This window comes from Haemaphysalis longicornis, unplaced genomic scaffold (genome assembly GCF_048455015.1).
Source record: "Haemaphysalis longicornis isolate Haplotype H1 unplaced genomic scaffold, Haemaphysalis longicornis Haplotype H1 scaffold_2, whole genome shotgun sequence".
Lineage (NCBI taxonomy): Eukaryota > Metazoa > Arthropoda > Arachnida > Ixodida > Ixodidae > Haemaphysalis > Haemaphysalis longicornis.
Genome location: NW_027526295.1, coordinates 185935325 through 185953085, shown reverse-complemented (window position 1 = coordinate 185953085; position 17761 = coordinate 185935325). Strand labels below are relative to the sequence as shown.

General features: G+C 48.0%; 1 protein-coding gene across 1 annotated transcript in view; it reads right to left on the bottom strand.

Moving 5' to 3' along the window:
• The window catches only part of LOC144168440 (uncharacterized), a 33030-nt gene that overhangs the window by 14715 nt on the left and 554 nt on the right, over positions 1-17761 (bottom strand). Inside the window, exons 2-3 of the mRNA XM_077697428.1 lie at positions 14368-14716; positions 5380-5726 (exon numbers count right to left, since the gene is read on the bottom strand). Coding sequence (XP_077553554.1) covers positions 5380-5726; positions 14368-14716 — 696 coding nt within the window. The remainder of the gene's footprint in view (positions 1-5379; positions 5727-14367; positions 14717-17761) is intronic.

Sequence of the window (17761 nt, the reverse complement as noted above, 5' to 3'; positions counted from 1 at the left end):
TCTCTCTCTCTCTCTCTCTCTCTCTCTCTCTCTCTCTCTCTCTCTCTCTCTCTCTCTCTCTCTCTCTCTCTCTAGATTGGGCCTATTCTCTCCGGTTGTCTAACTTTATTACTTCTTTCCACGCATAATTTCTCACAATTGTCTGAGTCCTTCGTAAGCTTGATGGTTCTAAACAACCGGCAATAGTTGTTACGTATTCGTTTTCTGTTTGCTTTGCTCTTGCTTCCACAACCACATCCCCCCACGTCAAACTCTTGATTTTTTATCGCCTTCCTCCTTACGAGAACTTCGTTTGGTTTGGGGGCCTGGACACGCAGGTATCTGGCTAAATGAATCGGCAAATGCTCCGGTGGGAAAGGCATTGGATTGTCCAGTAGTGGAGGAGGAGGAGGAGGAGCAAACTTTATTAACAGTGAAGTCGAGCGAGTTCGTGGACGGCGTCCTCATTCCAGGACTCCGTTGGTGCGGCCTGCCGTATTCGCCCTTTCAGCGAGCCAAAGCTGCTTACTCAGGTCTGAGCTGGCAAGCTCACTCTCCCACTGCTCGTGAGTTGCATCAGGGATTTGCTCAAGGTCTGGGTTCGACTGGCAGGCCAGTAGGGGAGGTTCTGCGCCCATTAACCTCATCACTTCGGCTCGCTTTCGTAGATCGTGCCCACTTCAAAGCAAGCCTGATTCCGCTTACGAGGACACGGAGCTCGAGCACCTCCGGTACTCATGCAATTGCAGCATAAGCCAGTCACGAGCTATCAAAGTCACCCTCACCAGTTTTTGCGGCCGCGTGCCAAGTTGAAATTATTACTTGCACCACTGTAATCTGGCCCCTTCGCCTCTATGTGCATTCTGCAACGAACTAGTAACGATCGAACATGTCTTTCTCTCTTCTGCCAACGGTTCTTCTCCATATGACGGAGGTAATTAGAAGGCACATGCAATCGGCGCAACCACCCTCTGTCTGCTCCACTAACTTTATCGTTCGGGGTGGAGGTACTGCGATTTTGCTACCGCGTGCCACGGGGATCTTTGTCATGCCGTTTGCCCATTCATTCTGGATTCAGGTCGTCTGCCGTGCTAGCTGCTCCGTGGCCCTGCCAGATTCCCATTTCAAGCCTGTATGCGCTCTTTTGCTCGCTGCTCCGCGACTGCTTCTGCCTCTTTTTTTTACTTCTTTTATTTCCTTCTTTCTTCTCTCTCTCCCTCCTCCCTTCCTATTGCAACTTTATTCCCTCCCCCTCACCCCGCAGAGTAGCATGTAGGCGTTAACATGCCGGCAGACCTCTCTGCTTTCCTCTAATAAAGAGCTTTCTGTGTCTCTTTCCGTTGTCGTTTCTTCTGGCTTTTCTTTCAATTTTTTTACGTTTTTTTTATCTCTTTCTATACTCCCCTGGCTTTTTATGCTCTCGGAGCATACTTTTAATGCACTTCTGTGTCTAATTAAATATTTTAATTTTCCCCCACAACCGAGTACAGTTTCTCTCGGTAACCGCTCTTTCCTTGGCCAGTCTCTCTGAGTGGGTAAGAGCCATCTATCTGGCACCACCACCCCCACCACCACCACACATCCGCCCCACACAGGGACCACTTAGTTCACGTTATCTGGGGGGAAAGCCTAAGAGGACTGGCGGGTTTCTTGCTTCTTGATGGTGCCTTATATCCACCCGCACGTGGACGATCACAAGTGCATTGTAGAAGCATAGCACTTTTTGCGAAAGACCAGTCATATGTACGTTTCCTTTTGGCTTTGTTGTGGTTTAACCCAATCATCGTATGTGCGAACGTAGTGTGGTTTGTGCCTCATGTGGACATGTACTCTTTAGCATGGAGTTTCACACTAATAGATACTGGAGGGAAATCTGCTGGCGCTGCAGTCGCGGGTCGTCGTGGGCGCCGCCATTACTGCTAGCGACGTTCCTCGCCTACTTAGCTTGGTTAGCCACATGGCTTTTCTTGTCTAGAAGCCAAAATTAACAAGAACGGTTAACATTTCTTTTTCGTTTTAAGCATCTAAATAATCATCGGCCCATAAATTTTGGTGGGGGGCTTCATTTTTATAATAACGAAACAAATTTGAATATTCTTTTACAGTAATATTGTTGCTTTCTTGCAGCCAGAGGCAACGTTTTGGCCTGTTCATGGGCCATGAAAAGGACAAGTGGAACGTGCCTGCCCGGTACCTGACGGAACGCTCCCTGAAGCACGGCTCCCCTAGACGGGGGCGCCAGATTTCCCTCTAGTATATATTAGAGTGTAGCTCTATGCTCTGGAGGAAGGGACTGGCTGTAGATGCCATGTCAGGAGCGGCCTCGGTGCCTGGGTTGTTCTGGTGTCCAGCGGTCTATTCCACGAAGACGGAAATGCCGAGAAGATTGATCAGCCGCTGCCCTGTGTTGTAAATGGTGCGGGTCAGGCGGCTCAGTGGGTTAGGGCTTTGAGGCTCCTCTATAGCGGACGCGTAATCCGTATATATCTGACTTTGTTTCGGTTTGTGTTTAGCTTGAACATTGCCTCTGCATAGTAAAGTGAGAGCCAACAGGATAGCCTGTAGTTTTTCTGTGGTGGTGCTCAATTCAAGCTGCAGTGGAGATAATGACTACTTCCGAGAATAAGGGGTCAGACTCGTGATAGATGACTGTTTCTCTTGTAGACGCATTGGTTTAAATGGCATACGTTTGACTCTGTGCGGTGGTGTAGCTTGGACAGCGTGGCTGTTCGGTGTCTGTATCTGCATTGTTCATTGAGGAACAGAGGTTTATGCGTGATCAGTTGGGTCCGAAGCCCAGGTGAACGTGTTGGTGTGGTCGGATGGGTACGGGTCGGTTTTGTGCAGGCGTTTCAAGTCTCATCATACTGTCAGTGTCCTACGGCCTTCATGGGGGCAGTCGGCGTATTCTATTAGAGATTCGATTGCTGCCAGCTTGGCGTAGACGTGATCAGTCGGGGTGTTTATTGGAAAGCCGGTAATGCATCTGATAAGCTTGTGGTGCAAGATTCTGAGTTGCTTCAGCTGAGTACGAGTCAACCAGAAACAGGTGCTGCCGCATGTGATCTGGGATAGAGGAACAGCACGAGCTGCGAGCCGAATGAATTGCGAGCTAGCACCTCCAAATTCGCTGGCTATTCGTTTTAGATGATGTATTGTGGCACACCAGTTTTTCCGAAGTTGTTGAATCCATTTGGTAGCGTTTCCTTCGCCATTGATTGGAACTTCGATAAGTTTGATCCAGCCTTCTTGCGGTTAACAAAGTTCGTGAGTGCCGATGAAAAAGGTGAACTTTGTCGTGTTCAGAAGCACTGCCTTCTTTTTTGAATACCGTAAGTTGGTGGTTTATATTTTCATGCAAGTTGTTGTCAGGAGGTCTTCAAGGATACGAAAAACTGGCTGGAGTTCGGGGCATAAAAATTCAACGGTGGCATAGTATTTCTGTCCACAAGATGATGTCAACGCACACCGGCATGCCGACGCCACTCCCTTCATGAATTGCTATGGCGAGCTTTCTCATGACAACGTTAAACAATAGTGGCGAAATGATGGAGCCATGTGGTACGCCTGTATTGTTATCAAATTGGGTAAGACAAGAGTTTCCAGATTTGATCTCCAAAGTGCGATTTTCACGCAAACTTGTTGGGTAACTCTACATCCGGCACCCTGGATAGTGGGTGTCTCTTTGATTAAGAATGGCGGCGTGTGTGACTGCATCAAATGCTTTTTTTAGGTGAACTTCAACCAGAATATGAGGTATGCTGGATGGTCTGCCTTTGGTCGGGACATTGAGGCCTCCCCGAAGGAGCCTAGCTGCATGTCTCAAACGTAGTGTGGTACATCCAATTCCCAAACCACACAAGGCTACAAACCGCAGTGAAAACCTACGGCCCATATTCCTAACGTCCACAATTGGAAAACTGCTCGAACGGATGGCCCCTAACCGACTCAACCACCATTTTCTGGAAACTTTACATTTTCGGCAACCCAAATTGGATTACATTAAACAAACAAGTAATTCGAATTATCCCCTCTGCTCTCCAACAGTCACCTTCATTTACGTAATTAAAAATCTTCAGCTTTTGTCAGTGACTCATTTTCATCAGTCCAGCCTCTGTATTTCATATACCGTATTTACTCGATTGTAACGCAACCACGGTTTTAACGCGAGGTGTGGCTTTTATTGCATCCAGACATAAAAAATAAAACCGCGAAAGTAACGCGAGGGGCCACTTTTTATCGCGTAAAAACAAAAAAGAAACACCAAAGTACTAACCCGAAGCCTGCGGAAGCATGGAAAAGCACATTTATTTTTGAAACGCTGTGGCTAGACGTCCACCTGTGACGCTTTGAACTTCGTTCTTGGGATGCCCCTTTGTCAGTGACATCGCTTGGTTTGAGCTGCATCAGTTCAACGCTGACCGCCATGAGGTGGTTGCGCTGTTTCGTGAGAAATCAACAACACGGTTTTCTAGTTCGGCGTGGCGGCCGTAGCGAGGCCCACGGAAACCTTTTCGGCCAAATTCGCAGGTGAAAAGGCCCTCCCGCTGGATCCGCCATCCGCGGGTGGTCGATACGTCGAGTCTTCGGGCAGCGGCTGAACTGCCGATTTCTTCAGCCTTTAAAATAGAGCGCCTCTCGAAACGGGCGTCGTACTGAGCGCAACACGTTGCCATTGCAAGGAGAGCCGAAGAGGAGGCGAAACACTCGAGGGTAGCGAAAGCCACCTATGCCTCCGCACAATACGACGCAAAGCAAAAGCAAAGCGCTGCGTACGCCGTCAACCACTGCAGAAAAAAAAAAAAAGAGTCAAGGACACTAAAAGCGCCGGTCTTGGCTTGTAGTGGATCCAAATGGCTCTCTGGCACACGTTGTCAACATAACTCGCGCAATGGCCAAAACTGCAGCCGTCGATAACAATTGGGGGCATCATTGCACTTTTTAGGCAACTTGACTTTCAGTATTCGATTGTAACACACGGGTCTACTTCAGGTTGCAAAAATTAGAAGAAGAAAACTCGTGTCACAATCGAGTAAATACGGTACCTAAAGTCTTAATCATCGTCTCGTGTGAAACATTTTCCCTTTGAGACAATATCCCCATTCACACGCGCACTCAGTTTCCGATTATGAGGTTTAACTTGCCAAAACTACAGCAGCTGGGCTGCGATGCGCGCCGTAGTGGAGGGCTCCGGGTATGCGTGGTTTGTAATAAATTCTCTTTTCACACAGTTTTGACGACCTGGGGATCTATGCCGTGCGCCGAAGCTCGATACCCTCGATACACAGCCACTTTCGCTCTTTGCCCGAATCATACAACCAGCCACCGCGGTAGGAATTGAACCCTTGTCCTTGGGATCAGCAGCACAACATCTTGGCCACTGAGTGAACGCCCACTCACCTGCACCCTGGCCTCGCTGAGGTCGAGCCTAAGCGCGAGCTCCTCTCGCGTGAACACGTCCGGGTACTGCGTCTTTTCGAAGGCCCGCTCCAGCTGGTGCAGCTGGAAGGTGGTGAAGGTGGTGCGGCTGCGCCGGATCTTGCGAGGCTTGTTGTTCCCTCCGCTGCCGCCCAGGGAGTCGTCAGCCTGCTGCTGCTGCTGCAGCGACACCCCGGAGGAGGAGGCCGCTTTGTCGCCGCCGCCGGTAAGCTGCTGCTGCTGCTGCTGCGAGGCCGCCTTCTCCGATGACGAGGCGCCGTGGTGGCCGATCCTGGAGCGGCCGTTCACCAGACCCGCACAGGAGGAATCTGCGGGGAATATACGTGCAGTCGTTCGCTAACAAGTCGTCGCTCTTAGCGTTAAAACTGTGGGGAAAAGAATTATTCGTTTTTTTTTTTTTTTTTTTTTTTTTTTTTGTTTTTACAGAGGTGGTGGTTTGGTGGCTTAAATGTTTAATTCTGGGTGAACCTTTCGCGATGCAATGAATGCGGCGTAGGATTTGGGGCCCGTAGAAAGTTTCGCATGGGAAAGCTGTGGAAGGTATAAAATAGGCGTGTAAAATGAGCCTTGAGGGCGAAATTCATTCCGAGCTACACTAATTTTGCAGATGCTTTGCATCTTCAAGCTCTGCAGGAGCACCTTTAAATAGCACTCCAGTGGCTGGCTCCCTGCCATTGTGGAATAACTGGAAGTGTGAAGGCGGATGTTGCAGCATCCATAGCGCATGACCAACGTGGACTAAAAATGCTGGTAACATTTTTTCCGAAGGATGCTTCAGCACTTCAGCACTTGCATCCAGTGTGGCATGGAGCATAGAGCGATCGATGTGGGCAGACGCATCACATCTTTACGCGCCCCTCTACTCTACCGACCCACATTGTAATTTTAAGTTGCCGCCTGGGCTATCTAAGCATGATGAAGCAGTACTCCACCGTATGCGGTTGAATGTCGCCTACACGCGATACTTCTGTTATAAAATCAAGCAATCCACTTCGTCACTGTGACCACAGTGCGATGTGCGCGAAGATCTGCAACACCTCGTCTGGGATTGTGCACGGTGTAGTACACAAAGATCTCTCGCAGTGTCTCTGGCCCGACCGCTCTCCGTAGGACTGGAACGGAGGGACGTATTAAGTCCTTGGAATTTTTCCTAACGTGCTTCTCTTACTACAAAAGCCTTATTGGCGTATCTAAAAGACACAACTCTTGATCAGACTTTAAAACAATGGGTTCCTCTTGATCTGATCTTGATCAGAAACTCTCGATCAGAAAATAATATGTGTTCCTCTACATAATTATAATCATCATCGTCACCAATTCATGTGGCGTAGCAAGCCAGGCAGCTTAGCTCGGCTGACATTGCCAGCAGCTTAGCTCGGCTGACATTGCCAGTTTCATTAAAGATCGTTCTCTCTCTCTCCACAGTTTTTTGGTCAGTAGCAATCGTCGTCATCTCTTTCGTCGACGTCGTCTTCCGACGGCAAAGCCGCGTAGAGCAAATCTTCTTGCAGCGCGTCTTCGCCTAGGTAAACCTCCACATCTACGTCGGCTGGTCCGGTGGCCGGGTTGACTGTGAAGAGATGGCTTGATAGATTCGACGTCGTCGTCCTCTTCGGCGCGGCGGACCCGTGGCGCGCTGGTCGCTTACACGACGGCAGCGACGAAGGTGAGAGTTCCTCATGTGGCCTGGAACACGCCTGGCACTCATCAGGAGGCGCACTCTCATGTGCGCTGGGTATTTTTCTTTCCTGAGCCACTGCGCCAAGGTCCTGCCGGGCGCTTCGCACCGGGGGAGTTTTTTTCTCGGTATTTTCTTTCGGGAAGGCCAACAGGCCAAGGTCGAGCTTAAACAACTCTGCTGCTAAAATTACAACATGTCGGATGATACTCAAAAATCCTCAGTCCCATTCAAAAAGTTTTTTCACAGAACTGTATTCAGTTCTGTGTGCTCCGAAGAAACACCAAGACAGCTTTGGTTGCACGTGCAGCCTGACGACACCCGACCAATGACAAGAGTATTCAGAGGGATACAAACCAATTTTTCCTATGTATACGGAACCCTCGCCTTAAGAGCAGTTTTATGCTTCTTGTATACGCTTCCTAAAATAGACTTTTGGATATACAGTTAAACCTCGTTATAACGAACAATGATGTAGCGAATTATCGGCTATACCGAACTAAATAAAGACTTTTGGTTGGTGACGCTTTATTTCAACGACACTTATCCTTTTATAACGAAACTGAAACCATGAGAGCCGCGCGGTATCGGATATAACGAAGAAATATTTGACCAGGAGCCTGAGAAGCTAATTAAAAAAAAAACCCGTATTCCTAAACTGCAGAAGTATAAAGGCCCTTTTGTTCGTGGACACTGTGGAAAACTTCGTGCTGCTCAGTACTGTGTGTAACCACCAGACGAAGATCACACCCTTCATTAAACAAATAAGGACGCAGTCCTGTTTTGTCAAGTGAACTCTGTTCTGTTGTAATTTCACGTACTCATGTTCAGGTTCATTAAGCTCGAAATGCAACAAGGAGAAAGATAAGGGTTACCTTGTGTATAGTGGGTTCGAAGCCTCAAAAAATGAATTCTTGTATCAAGTATTTTCGACCGAGCCAGGCTGTCAATTTGTTATAGCCGATTTCTACCTCTACTGCTACAACGAATACCGGTAATAACGAACTAATTTGCTGTCCCGATACTAATTCGTTGTAACGAGGTCCGACTGTAGTCACTTTTCTTGTTCTGTTTTTTTTTTTTTTTTGTCATGCCTGATTCTTCAATAGTTCAATTGCTTCAATAGTTATTCGAAAAAGGCTCACGCATGGCAGCTTTTATTTCTCTGAACAACCCGATAAAAAAAATCTGATAGAACACAGCATCAATTCCTTTTGGATTTTCTTTGCCCCTAATGCGTAATGAACTTTCTTGGTGACTATTATTCTAACTGCTAGAGCAGCTTGTCGCTCAAGGGGTGTTTTCATGCCTATGATTTATTTCGTAATCATAATATTATTCTTATTTTCTTACTAATCATCCCATTCTTTCTTTCTTTCTTTCTTTCTTTCTTTCTTTCTTTCTTTCTTTCTTTCTTTTTCTTTCTTTCTTTCTTTCGCTCGTCATTTCACTATTCAGTCGCCTTTACCTGAGTAATACCAAGCTCTACCGATAGCAGGGCTGGCCTCTCTTGTTTTAATTAAGTAGAATTATATACCTTTCCCTCTCCTATCTCGCTATTCCTCGCAGCTTGTTGCGGCTACAACGTTTTCCTAACAGAATGACAGCCGGGGCTCTTGTTCCCTTCAGTTAAGTCTTCAGCTCGTTTTTCGTAGAACTAATTAACATGCTAGTTTGCATAATGAAAATCAGCTTTTGGTGGTAGCCAGACACCTAGCTTACTTTTAGGTTTCTTTTTTATCAGATTAGTGGCCTCATATTTTCCAACGCGCGTTTACTCTGTTTTATGAGTGCACGACCGGCTCGCGTTACATTGATAATTCCAGCAGCAGTTTCAATTTGAGCACCCGACTACACAGTCGTTCTCTTTTTTTTTTTTTTTTTTGCTGGAAGTTAAATGGACACGGAAGTGAATTTGTCAAGCTCCCGGTTTTGCTTGCACTGCGTAGACTGGCTCAAATAAACACACTTTACATCGTTTATCCGGATCATAAGGCGGTATTTAATTTATAAAGCCTCAAAGAAGAAAAACTAACATGCGTGGTTTGCGGTGGCCGCATCAACTAACAGCAGTGACGTAAATACAAGGTTCTACGTGATTGGACGATGCCCAAGATTATAATTCGAACCAGTTTCCGTTTCGGTTCTGTGAAACAACGTGCTTGGCATCCGACGTTATCGTTGGATGGGTATTCTTGATATCGCAGTAATCGTCATACCGAGCTTCTGCCATGCTGTCGGCTGTAAAGTGCCTAAGATAAGCCTCCCAGGACGGCTTGTAATCGTAGCGATCACTAGCCGAGGCGTACGCAGTGGATGAACGTCCTCCGCGCAACCGGAGACTCTCAAATGCCATGCGCTTTTCCCCCATATTTGGAGCTTGCCTCACTCATGCCTGTATTGTAAAAAGCGTGTTCGTACCAGGCCAAGGGTCTGCTGATTCTGGCCTGTGCCCACTGCCCGCAAGCAGTCGCTGCTTATGGCAACAGTACGCCAACGAGAACTCCCTAGCGCGTCAGTGTCAGTCTGCGCGCGTTCGGTGAACTAGTTCGTGGAGCAGTCAACGTTACGGCCCAAAAATGGTGAGCTAAGTATAGAAAATATTGCGCAAAACAAAACAATGAACTTCAAAACAACGTGCACTATCGGGGATTCGCACTTGCGACTTCCATAACGATAAACATGGTGCTTCAGACCACTCGCCCATAAGCCGGCGATGCCAGGGGCGGAAATATGAAATATATAATGTATAACCAGTTTACACTTTTATTTAGTTTTAGGACTTCGAGCCGCTTAGATGAAAATTTCTCGTATAGCGCTCATGCAGTAAGCGTCCCCTAAATTCCCACAATATCTCATGTCAAGCGACTGCGTTCCTCAGACGGAAAAACGTTCGCAGGTGTGTAGTCGTGCTGCTCACAGCTGTGCTAGTTCACCCAGCGCAAAAAGTGCTTCCCGCAGCCTGGTTTTAAGCTGTACGATGAAAGTTTCGGTTGATTTTAATGCCTTGGTGCCTGTATTACTTCGCTGACACTTATCCCGCCTTCAATTGGCCTTACATTTCTCTACTAGCGTACCAGTCAGCGAAGCGTCGCGTGTGCGCTTGTGTGGAGCGACTTGGGCTTACAGATTGATACAGTCTACAAACTAACAAACTAAAGGCACATTCTTCTCGGCACAAACGTGCGGACTGAATCCTTCGGCCAGCCGACTAAACGCTGGGCCGACGGATTCTCTCGGAGGGTCGGTGAGCCGTGCAGTCCCTCAGTCAAGCTAAGCCATCTCGTTTTGACATACGAAACGTCATAGGAAAACGGCAAGGAGGATGCAGAGAGGAGGACAGCATTTTCGAATTGATTTTCCCTCTGAATAAATTAGCGAAAACGGTCGAAACAGGTCCTAGAGACTCCGGACTACAGTTTGCGCTAGTCTTCCCGAAATCTTTACAAGTCAATTCAGTGTCTCTTTAATATATCCGGCTACAGATGTCCTCACTTCAGCGTCATTGGATCAAAATCTAAAATGCCGAGCTAACATCTTGATTATAAATTCTGACGCGAAGGTCACTTCACTAGCTGCGATTTTTTATGTTCCACTCTCAAAACTTTGCGTTTGGTTGTAGCTAGCGCATTTAAAGGGACCCTGCAACACTTCTTTCAACTTTCTTCAAAATCCTAAATTCTTGCAGAACGTAGTCAACCAACAACCCAGTATTTAGATCAGGGGGTCGCAAAGTACCTCAGGCAAAAATTGCTTCTGTATGCCCATCAGATAACTTGAAAATTTGCCCAAAAGACTTTTCGCTCTTTGCCAGCCTTGGCCTTCATCGACCGCTGGAATGACGTCATTACAGCGACGTAGCGGCTATTGGCCGACTTTTCTTCAGTTGCAGCAATGAACGTATTTAATAGCTGCTTTAAAAAGAAAGCCGCCACAAAAGCAAAGCCGAAACGGAAGGGGTATCAGCTGCGACGAACAAATCACGCAGTGCTGCTCTGTGCTGGTGATATCACTATAGCTTTCGCAGTGCTTCCAGACACGAAGGAAAGAGTGAAAGCGTTTATCGGAAGTGTTTCAGAGTCCCTTTAACCTGTGCCGAAAAGGGCGCTTCTTTTAAAAGAACCCCGCATAACGGAAAGGCTTTTTTTTCTTCCCTCCGTGTCTGGAAGCACTGCTAATCGCCTGTCATCGCCAGCACGCGGAGTAAATCGCTCGTCGCCACTCGTACCCCTTCTAGTTTCTGCTTTCCTGTTATTGCGATTTCTTTTAAAGAGGCTGCCGAATGCATTGATTGCTGCAACTGAAAAGGAGACGTCCAATAGCGGGGATATTGCCTGAGTGACGCGCTCAAGCGCGCAAACAATTCCCAGACTTCGAATAAGACATATAAAGAAAGAGAAATCTTTTGTGGGAGTTTCTAAGCTATCTGAGCAGCAATTATTGGCTCGGTCATTTCATATCTAGCCAATCTACTTTATACCCTCAGTGGTTCAGTGGTGGCTCAGTGGCTAAGGCGTCGTGCTGCTGAGCACGTGCACGCGGGTTCGATTCCCGGCTGCGGCGGCCTCTTTTCTGATGGAGGCGAAAAGCAAAAAACGTCCGTGTGTACGAGATTTTGGCGCACGTTAAAGATCCCCAGGGGGTCAAAATTATACCAGAGCCCTCCACAACGGCGCGCCTCATCGTCTGCGTTGCGTCGGCGGGTTAAACCCTACAATCAATCATCAATCAATCTACTTCATGGGCGCGACTCTTAGTGACCCCATTCTAAAAGCATTTCAGGGGCTGGAAAAAAACGTTAAAGAAGTGTTGCCCGTGCCTGTTCAAAAATATCTTCCGGGCCAAACATATCCCTAAAATGGCTTTTTTAACCAAGCTACATATCGTACAACACAAGAACTAACAGAAAGATCCAGATTATCACTGGGCGCCAGACAGAAATGTTGACCGAGCATATTTTTCAGCCTTTATTTGATCAAGCAATCGATTTTGTTGATTTACCGACATACATTCAAGAAAGACTACGCATTTCCTGCTTGACGTTGCCTTCACTGCCAAGTAATCGAGACGGTAAGTTTTCATAATTACACACATTGTTCACCTTTTACTGCAGCACCATGTTTCTGCGCTAAACACACCCAAATGTCGCGCAGGGACGCAAACCGCTACAGTTCCATCGCTGGTACTATCCTGACGCTCACCACGGCTACAAGAGTATCGCCAATATGTGGCTTGTCGGGGTCAGTTAATCGAATAAAATGAGGACAATGCATCTTCAGACCCGACTTGTACAGTTTCCTGGACGCGACAAATTCTCTATGAAGTAAAACACGGCAACTTCTTAGCGTAGCTACCACAACAAGATCGCGAGCGACACGGCTACATGGAAGATATGGAGAGATGCAGTTTTTGGGCTGAAATTGTCCTGAGCCAAACGCAGGCAGGATATTTAGACGACACACTTGACTCAGTTGAGCTGAATTTGTTTAAAAGTATTTGATATGGAAAGGCTAATCACAAGTGTACTGTATCAATTGTTTAAGTCAGGTTTCCGGGTGGTTAGAGCGGGTGGTTAGTGCCGGATTACTCTGCACCATCAAACAGGATGGATGCTGACGGCGAGCATGATTTGTACAGGATTACTGCAGTAGGAGCTCGCTAATTCGGATCTCAAGGAAGTAAAACGAATGTAAGAATTATCCCAAAGTCAAATTATCGGATGAAAGACAAAAACAGCACATTTATAATCATTCATAGCGTACCTTTACTTTGCGAAGAAGTCGGTGATGCAAGTTTGTCCTTTCGCAGGATAGCTGTGCGGGCAGAACATGTTTTCGGACGTGCGACAATACATGCAGAGCGAGAGTATTGCACGGAGCATCATGGCAGAATTCTTGCACAGCAGTAAGAGCGTCCGCAGCTTCTTTTGCAGTACGATCTGCCGGGAGTACAACATCGCACGGGTCCTCTTCACCGGACGCCTCACCCGCCACAACTAGGGCATCGTTGATCTCAAATTCTCTTAACTGCCCGGAGACAGACAAAGGCGCCATCATCAATGGCGAGGTTGTCAGCAAGATGAACTTCGGAGTGTCGTCCTCCATCGTGGTCCTCCTCTTCTGTCGCTGTAGACTCCATGCTTTCCCATGTTTCCGGCCGAACAAATCCGCTATGTTTGGGTCGAACAAACGCGCAAGAGGAAGGAAGCGGGTGAGTGAACCAAGGCGCGTTGGGGCTTACGTTTCTGCAAGGCGTTGGTTCGAATTGAGTGGTGCGCGCGTAAATTTGCGCCGGAACAACGAAGGTCCGCGGCCATAGGCCAATTTACACTTTTGGAAAGAGGGAGTAGGAGCGCCGACCCGCCGCGATGGCTCAGTGGCTAAGGCGTTGTGCTGCTCAGCACGAGGACGCGGGTTCGGTTCCCGTCCGCGGCGGGCGCTTTTCTGATGGAGGCGAAAAGCAAAAAACGCCCGTGTGTTCGAGATTTCGGCGCACGTTAAAGATCCCCAGGTGGTCAAAATTAATCCGGAGCCCTCTACTTCAGCGCGCCTCGTCGCCTATGTAGCGTCGGCGCGTTAAACCCGGCAATCAATCAAATCAGTCATGTAGGAACACCGAATTACACGAATTTCCGAATTAACCGGGGCCGAATCAACGAGGTTTTACTGTATCTTGACCGACTAGAGCGCCACGCTTCCTTCCCAAACAAAAACACAAACTACGCTCATCAAATGAACACACAGCAAGCAGAAATATATGTCAACGAATGAATGAATGAATGAATGAATGAATGAATGAATGAATGAATGAATGAATGAATGAATGAATGAATGAATGAGCAGGGTAGTGACGGCCACACTAAGACAAGTACAATCAATTTAAATTTTGTAATAAGAAGGGGCTAACGCTATCCAAGAGCATCACTCAGTAATCTAACGCATTCAATATGCGCATAACGTCACCTTTTATTTCAGTATAATGAATCTTGGAAAACCGCTCGATTTTTTCCGGCGCCCGTTATTTGCGTGGCAATTGGCTAACAGAAACTAATTTACGTTATAGTTTCTCACTAAGTGTCATGCTCTGAATATCCTTCAGGAGAAAATGGGTGACATTGGTCAGGGCTTACCATGACCCAACAAGAAAATGTACGAAGTCAACTGACTAATTTACAACACAAACTCGGAGGAACGTGAAGCATCTACCGCCTCATCGCGTGACGTCAACGGGAGAGAAGAAACGTGTACGGGTCTGTACGGGCACGCACCTACAATCCTGGCCGACGGGTGGTGGGGCGAAGCTGAAGTCCAGCACCGACTGCACGGGTTGCGTGGCGACCATCGTGGCCGGGCTGGCAGCCGCGGCCGCAGCACCGGCCAGCAGCCTCTCGATGCTATACAACGAGAAGCGGGGCTTGTGCACCGTCGACGTCGGCGAGGACGACATCGATGACGGGCCGCGTGCGCCCTCCACAGCGGCGGCGGCGGGCGGCTGCTGAGACTGCATCCTCTCCGTAGCGGACGACAGCAGCACACGCGCACGGCTCCGACGATCACGTCGCGTTTCCAGCGGCGTTCCGCCGCTCCCCATCTTTAGGGAGGCGGGGGATTCCCGCACGCGCTGAAGAAAAACAAGCCGAACGAGAAGAGAGCATGGAGAAGGGGGAGGAGGAGGATGCTAGCCGCAGAACAAGGCTGGCAACTAGCGCCGCCCGTGCACACCGTTTCGACGGGACTCCGGAGAAGAGAGGGGAGGCTCGCGCGCGAACCTCTCTGCCTGCCTCTTTGCCGTCTGCTCCCTCGCCTGCTGCGTTGGCGTCCCTCCCAACTCCCTCCCGCCGCCAGCCCGGACTTGCGTGCATGCGTACCGCTCGCTTTTCCCTCCGAGTGGGCGCGTACGCGCGCACGCCCTTTCCAAGACGACGCGAGCGAGGTAGCTTGGAGTTACGGCTCGGGTTTTTCCCTCGTTCACCCCTTTATTCTCTCTTTCACCCTTTTAATATACGGCCAGACCAAATCGCCGCGGAGGAGAGCTCATATTTGCCTCTCTGGCGAGGAAGTGATACGATCTCCGCATCGGGTTCGCGGGGAAGGGACAGGTTAAGGGGGGGAGGGCAGAACGACACGGCCAATTTCGTCAGTTTGTGCTCTTGTGGGGACGGACAGAGATGGAGGAGCAAGTGGCGTGTTTGTTCGGTGCGAGAAAATCTTACCTCTGGCTGAGATTTATTCTTAGCGCAGGTAAAAGATGCCGGTAAGGCCATGACTTGAAATAGAGCCCACGCTAACAAACGGGTTTGTTATTTGTGCAGACTCGTTGACAAAAAAGAGCACAGATGTTATTACAAACATTAAGGCAGAATGCCCATGCTATGAAAAAGATTTTTTTTTTCGGGAGCAGCGAGTGCTTCTTTAGATTTCATTTCGAAGGTTCTGGTTATAAAAGAATCCGCGCTAATTTACCATGTAGATTGCGCGTTTCCTCTCAGATTTCATACAAAGTTTAGTTTCTACTTTCGCTGGCCTGGCCACCTTCAAGTTACCTTTCCTTTTGTTCATTCTGGGTTTTTCGCGCGGGCTTTGCGCAGCCTATACCTAGCGGGGGCTGGTGGAGCGTCAGCGTCAAATCGGAAATCAACCGGTGCATGACAGACATTACCGAAAAACATTTGGTTGCGGTCCCGAACTTCATCCACCGAGGGCTGTATTCTGAGTCCCTCCTCCACTCCATTTGCTCCCTCCACTCGGCTGAAGGGAGCATTCCGCAAATGCGTATGCATGGGGAAATCGATTTGAAGTATCTCTTCCACTGGAGGCTCCAGCGCAGGAAGAATTAAGAATACCAGGGCTAGAGTTGAGCTGTTAATCATAGGAGGCGACGGCCAACCACTACGCCAGGATTGGCCAGATCCTTCTCCGGTGAGGGAGTGCTGTTTGTGTTCCTAAGAGCCTTCCTAGCATGGTTGAACCTTCTTAGTGTAGCCTTTTATGTTTCCGGGATGATGGTTACTTCCGGAGCAGCACTCCATACCTGCATGCCAAGGTTGGACTTGGAGAGCCAGGCGAAAAGAGAGAGGGAGAAAGAGAGAGAGAGAGAGAGAGAGAGAGAGAGAGAGAGGAGGGAGAGGGAGAGAGAGAGAGAGAGAGAGAGAGAGAGAGAGAGAAGAGAGAGGAGAGAGAGGAGAGAGAGAGAGAGAGAGAGAGAGAGAGAGAGAGAGAGAGAGAGAGAGAGAGAGAGAGAGAGAGAGAGAGAGAGAAGAGGAGAAGAGAGAGTAGTTTTCCGCGGACGCCGTTGCAGTGATACCCGAGCCAGTCGGCTTTGCCTCAGCTGAGACGCTGGCATCAGCTGAGACGCTGGCTTACTGATGACAGGTTCACAGAAGTCTGGCCGTTGGAAAAGTAAGCCACTCCTATTCTCAAGTGTATAGGCAACGAAAAATGGCTGACTTGAAGCTCATCCGGCCAAAGAGGCCGTTGAAGGTGTCTTAGCATCCTTCCACGCCCTTTTAACACTATCCTATGGCGAAAAAGTGTTTACCATGCGCTCCGCCAACAACGCTGACCTTTTGGCATGTTTGCGAAAAAGTCAGGCAACCATGTGCTCTAAAGTGCGGAACCCATTGGGGCCACGACAGGTGGGCAACAGCTATTTCCGTATTTTCTATGGAAACACCGTTTGATTCCGTACGCACCGCAGCTGTGCTAGAAGCCCTAAGAGACCAGGGAATTTAAGAGACTTACATAAGACTTATAGAAGATATATATAAAGAATGCACGGGCAGGATAACCCTCTACAAGCAAAGCGATAAAATCTCGATGCATGACAGGGAGATACCATCTCGCCAAAACTATTCACAGCATGTCTGGAGAGGGGTATTTAGAAAGCTTGAGTGGGAAAACCTATAGGATTAAGGATAAACGGGGAATACTTGAGCCATTTGTGGTTTGCGGACGACATATAGTCTTGCTAAGTGAGACTGCAGAACACCTGCAAACAATGCTTGAGGAACTACAATCAGAAAATCACAGCCGCGGGAATAAACATAACCATAAATAAATAAATAAATGTAAATAAATAAATATAAATGAATAAAACACTTTAGAATACAACGCGAAGATTTCTTTCATGCAATCTGAGTCAAGGTCAAAGTCAAAGTCCCATCTCCAAACACCTTCGACCTTGTAAGGATGGCTCAATCGTATAGATGTCGGCTTCGTAACGCGAGGAACCCAGGTTCGATTGCGGACCACAGGATGCGTTTTTTTTAAAGACGATAGTCTTTCTTGGGCTACTTAAACCCAGAAATTTTGGTCTGTCTGCATGTCTGTCTGTCTGTCCGTCTGTCTGTCTGTAACTCGATTCAGCCACCCGGCCAAAGTAAAATGCTTACTGCGCACTAGTCTTATATACTCACAGCCAAATGTAAACGTCTAAGCCCGGTTTATATGTTCATACTTGTCAACTTTAGTTGGACAAGAACAAGGTATTACGCAAATATAAAACAGGAAATTAGTACACAAGGGATATTTACAGTGTCCCTTTATTAAAAATTTTTTTGGATGCTTGGTTTTTTGATAGCAAATGATATTCTACATCTACTGCAGAAAACCACGCCGCCTGGTGGCGCATGAAAAAATCACGCGGCAACAGCAACGAAAGTTTCCA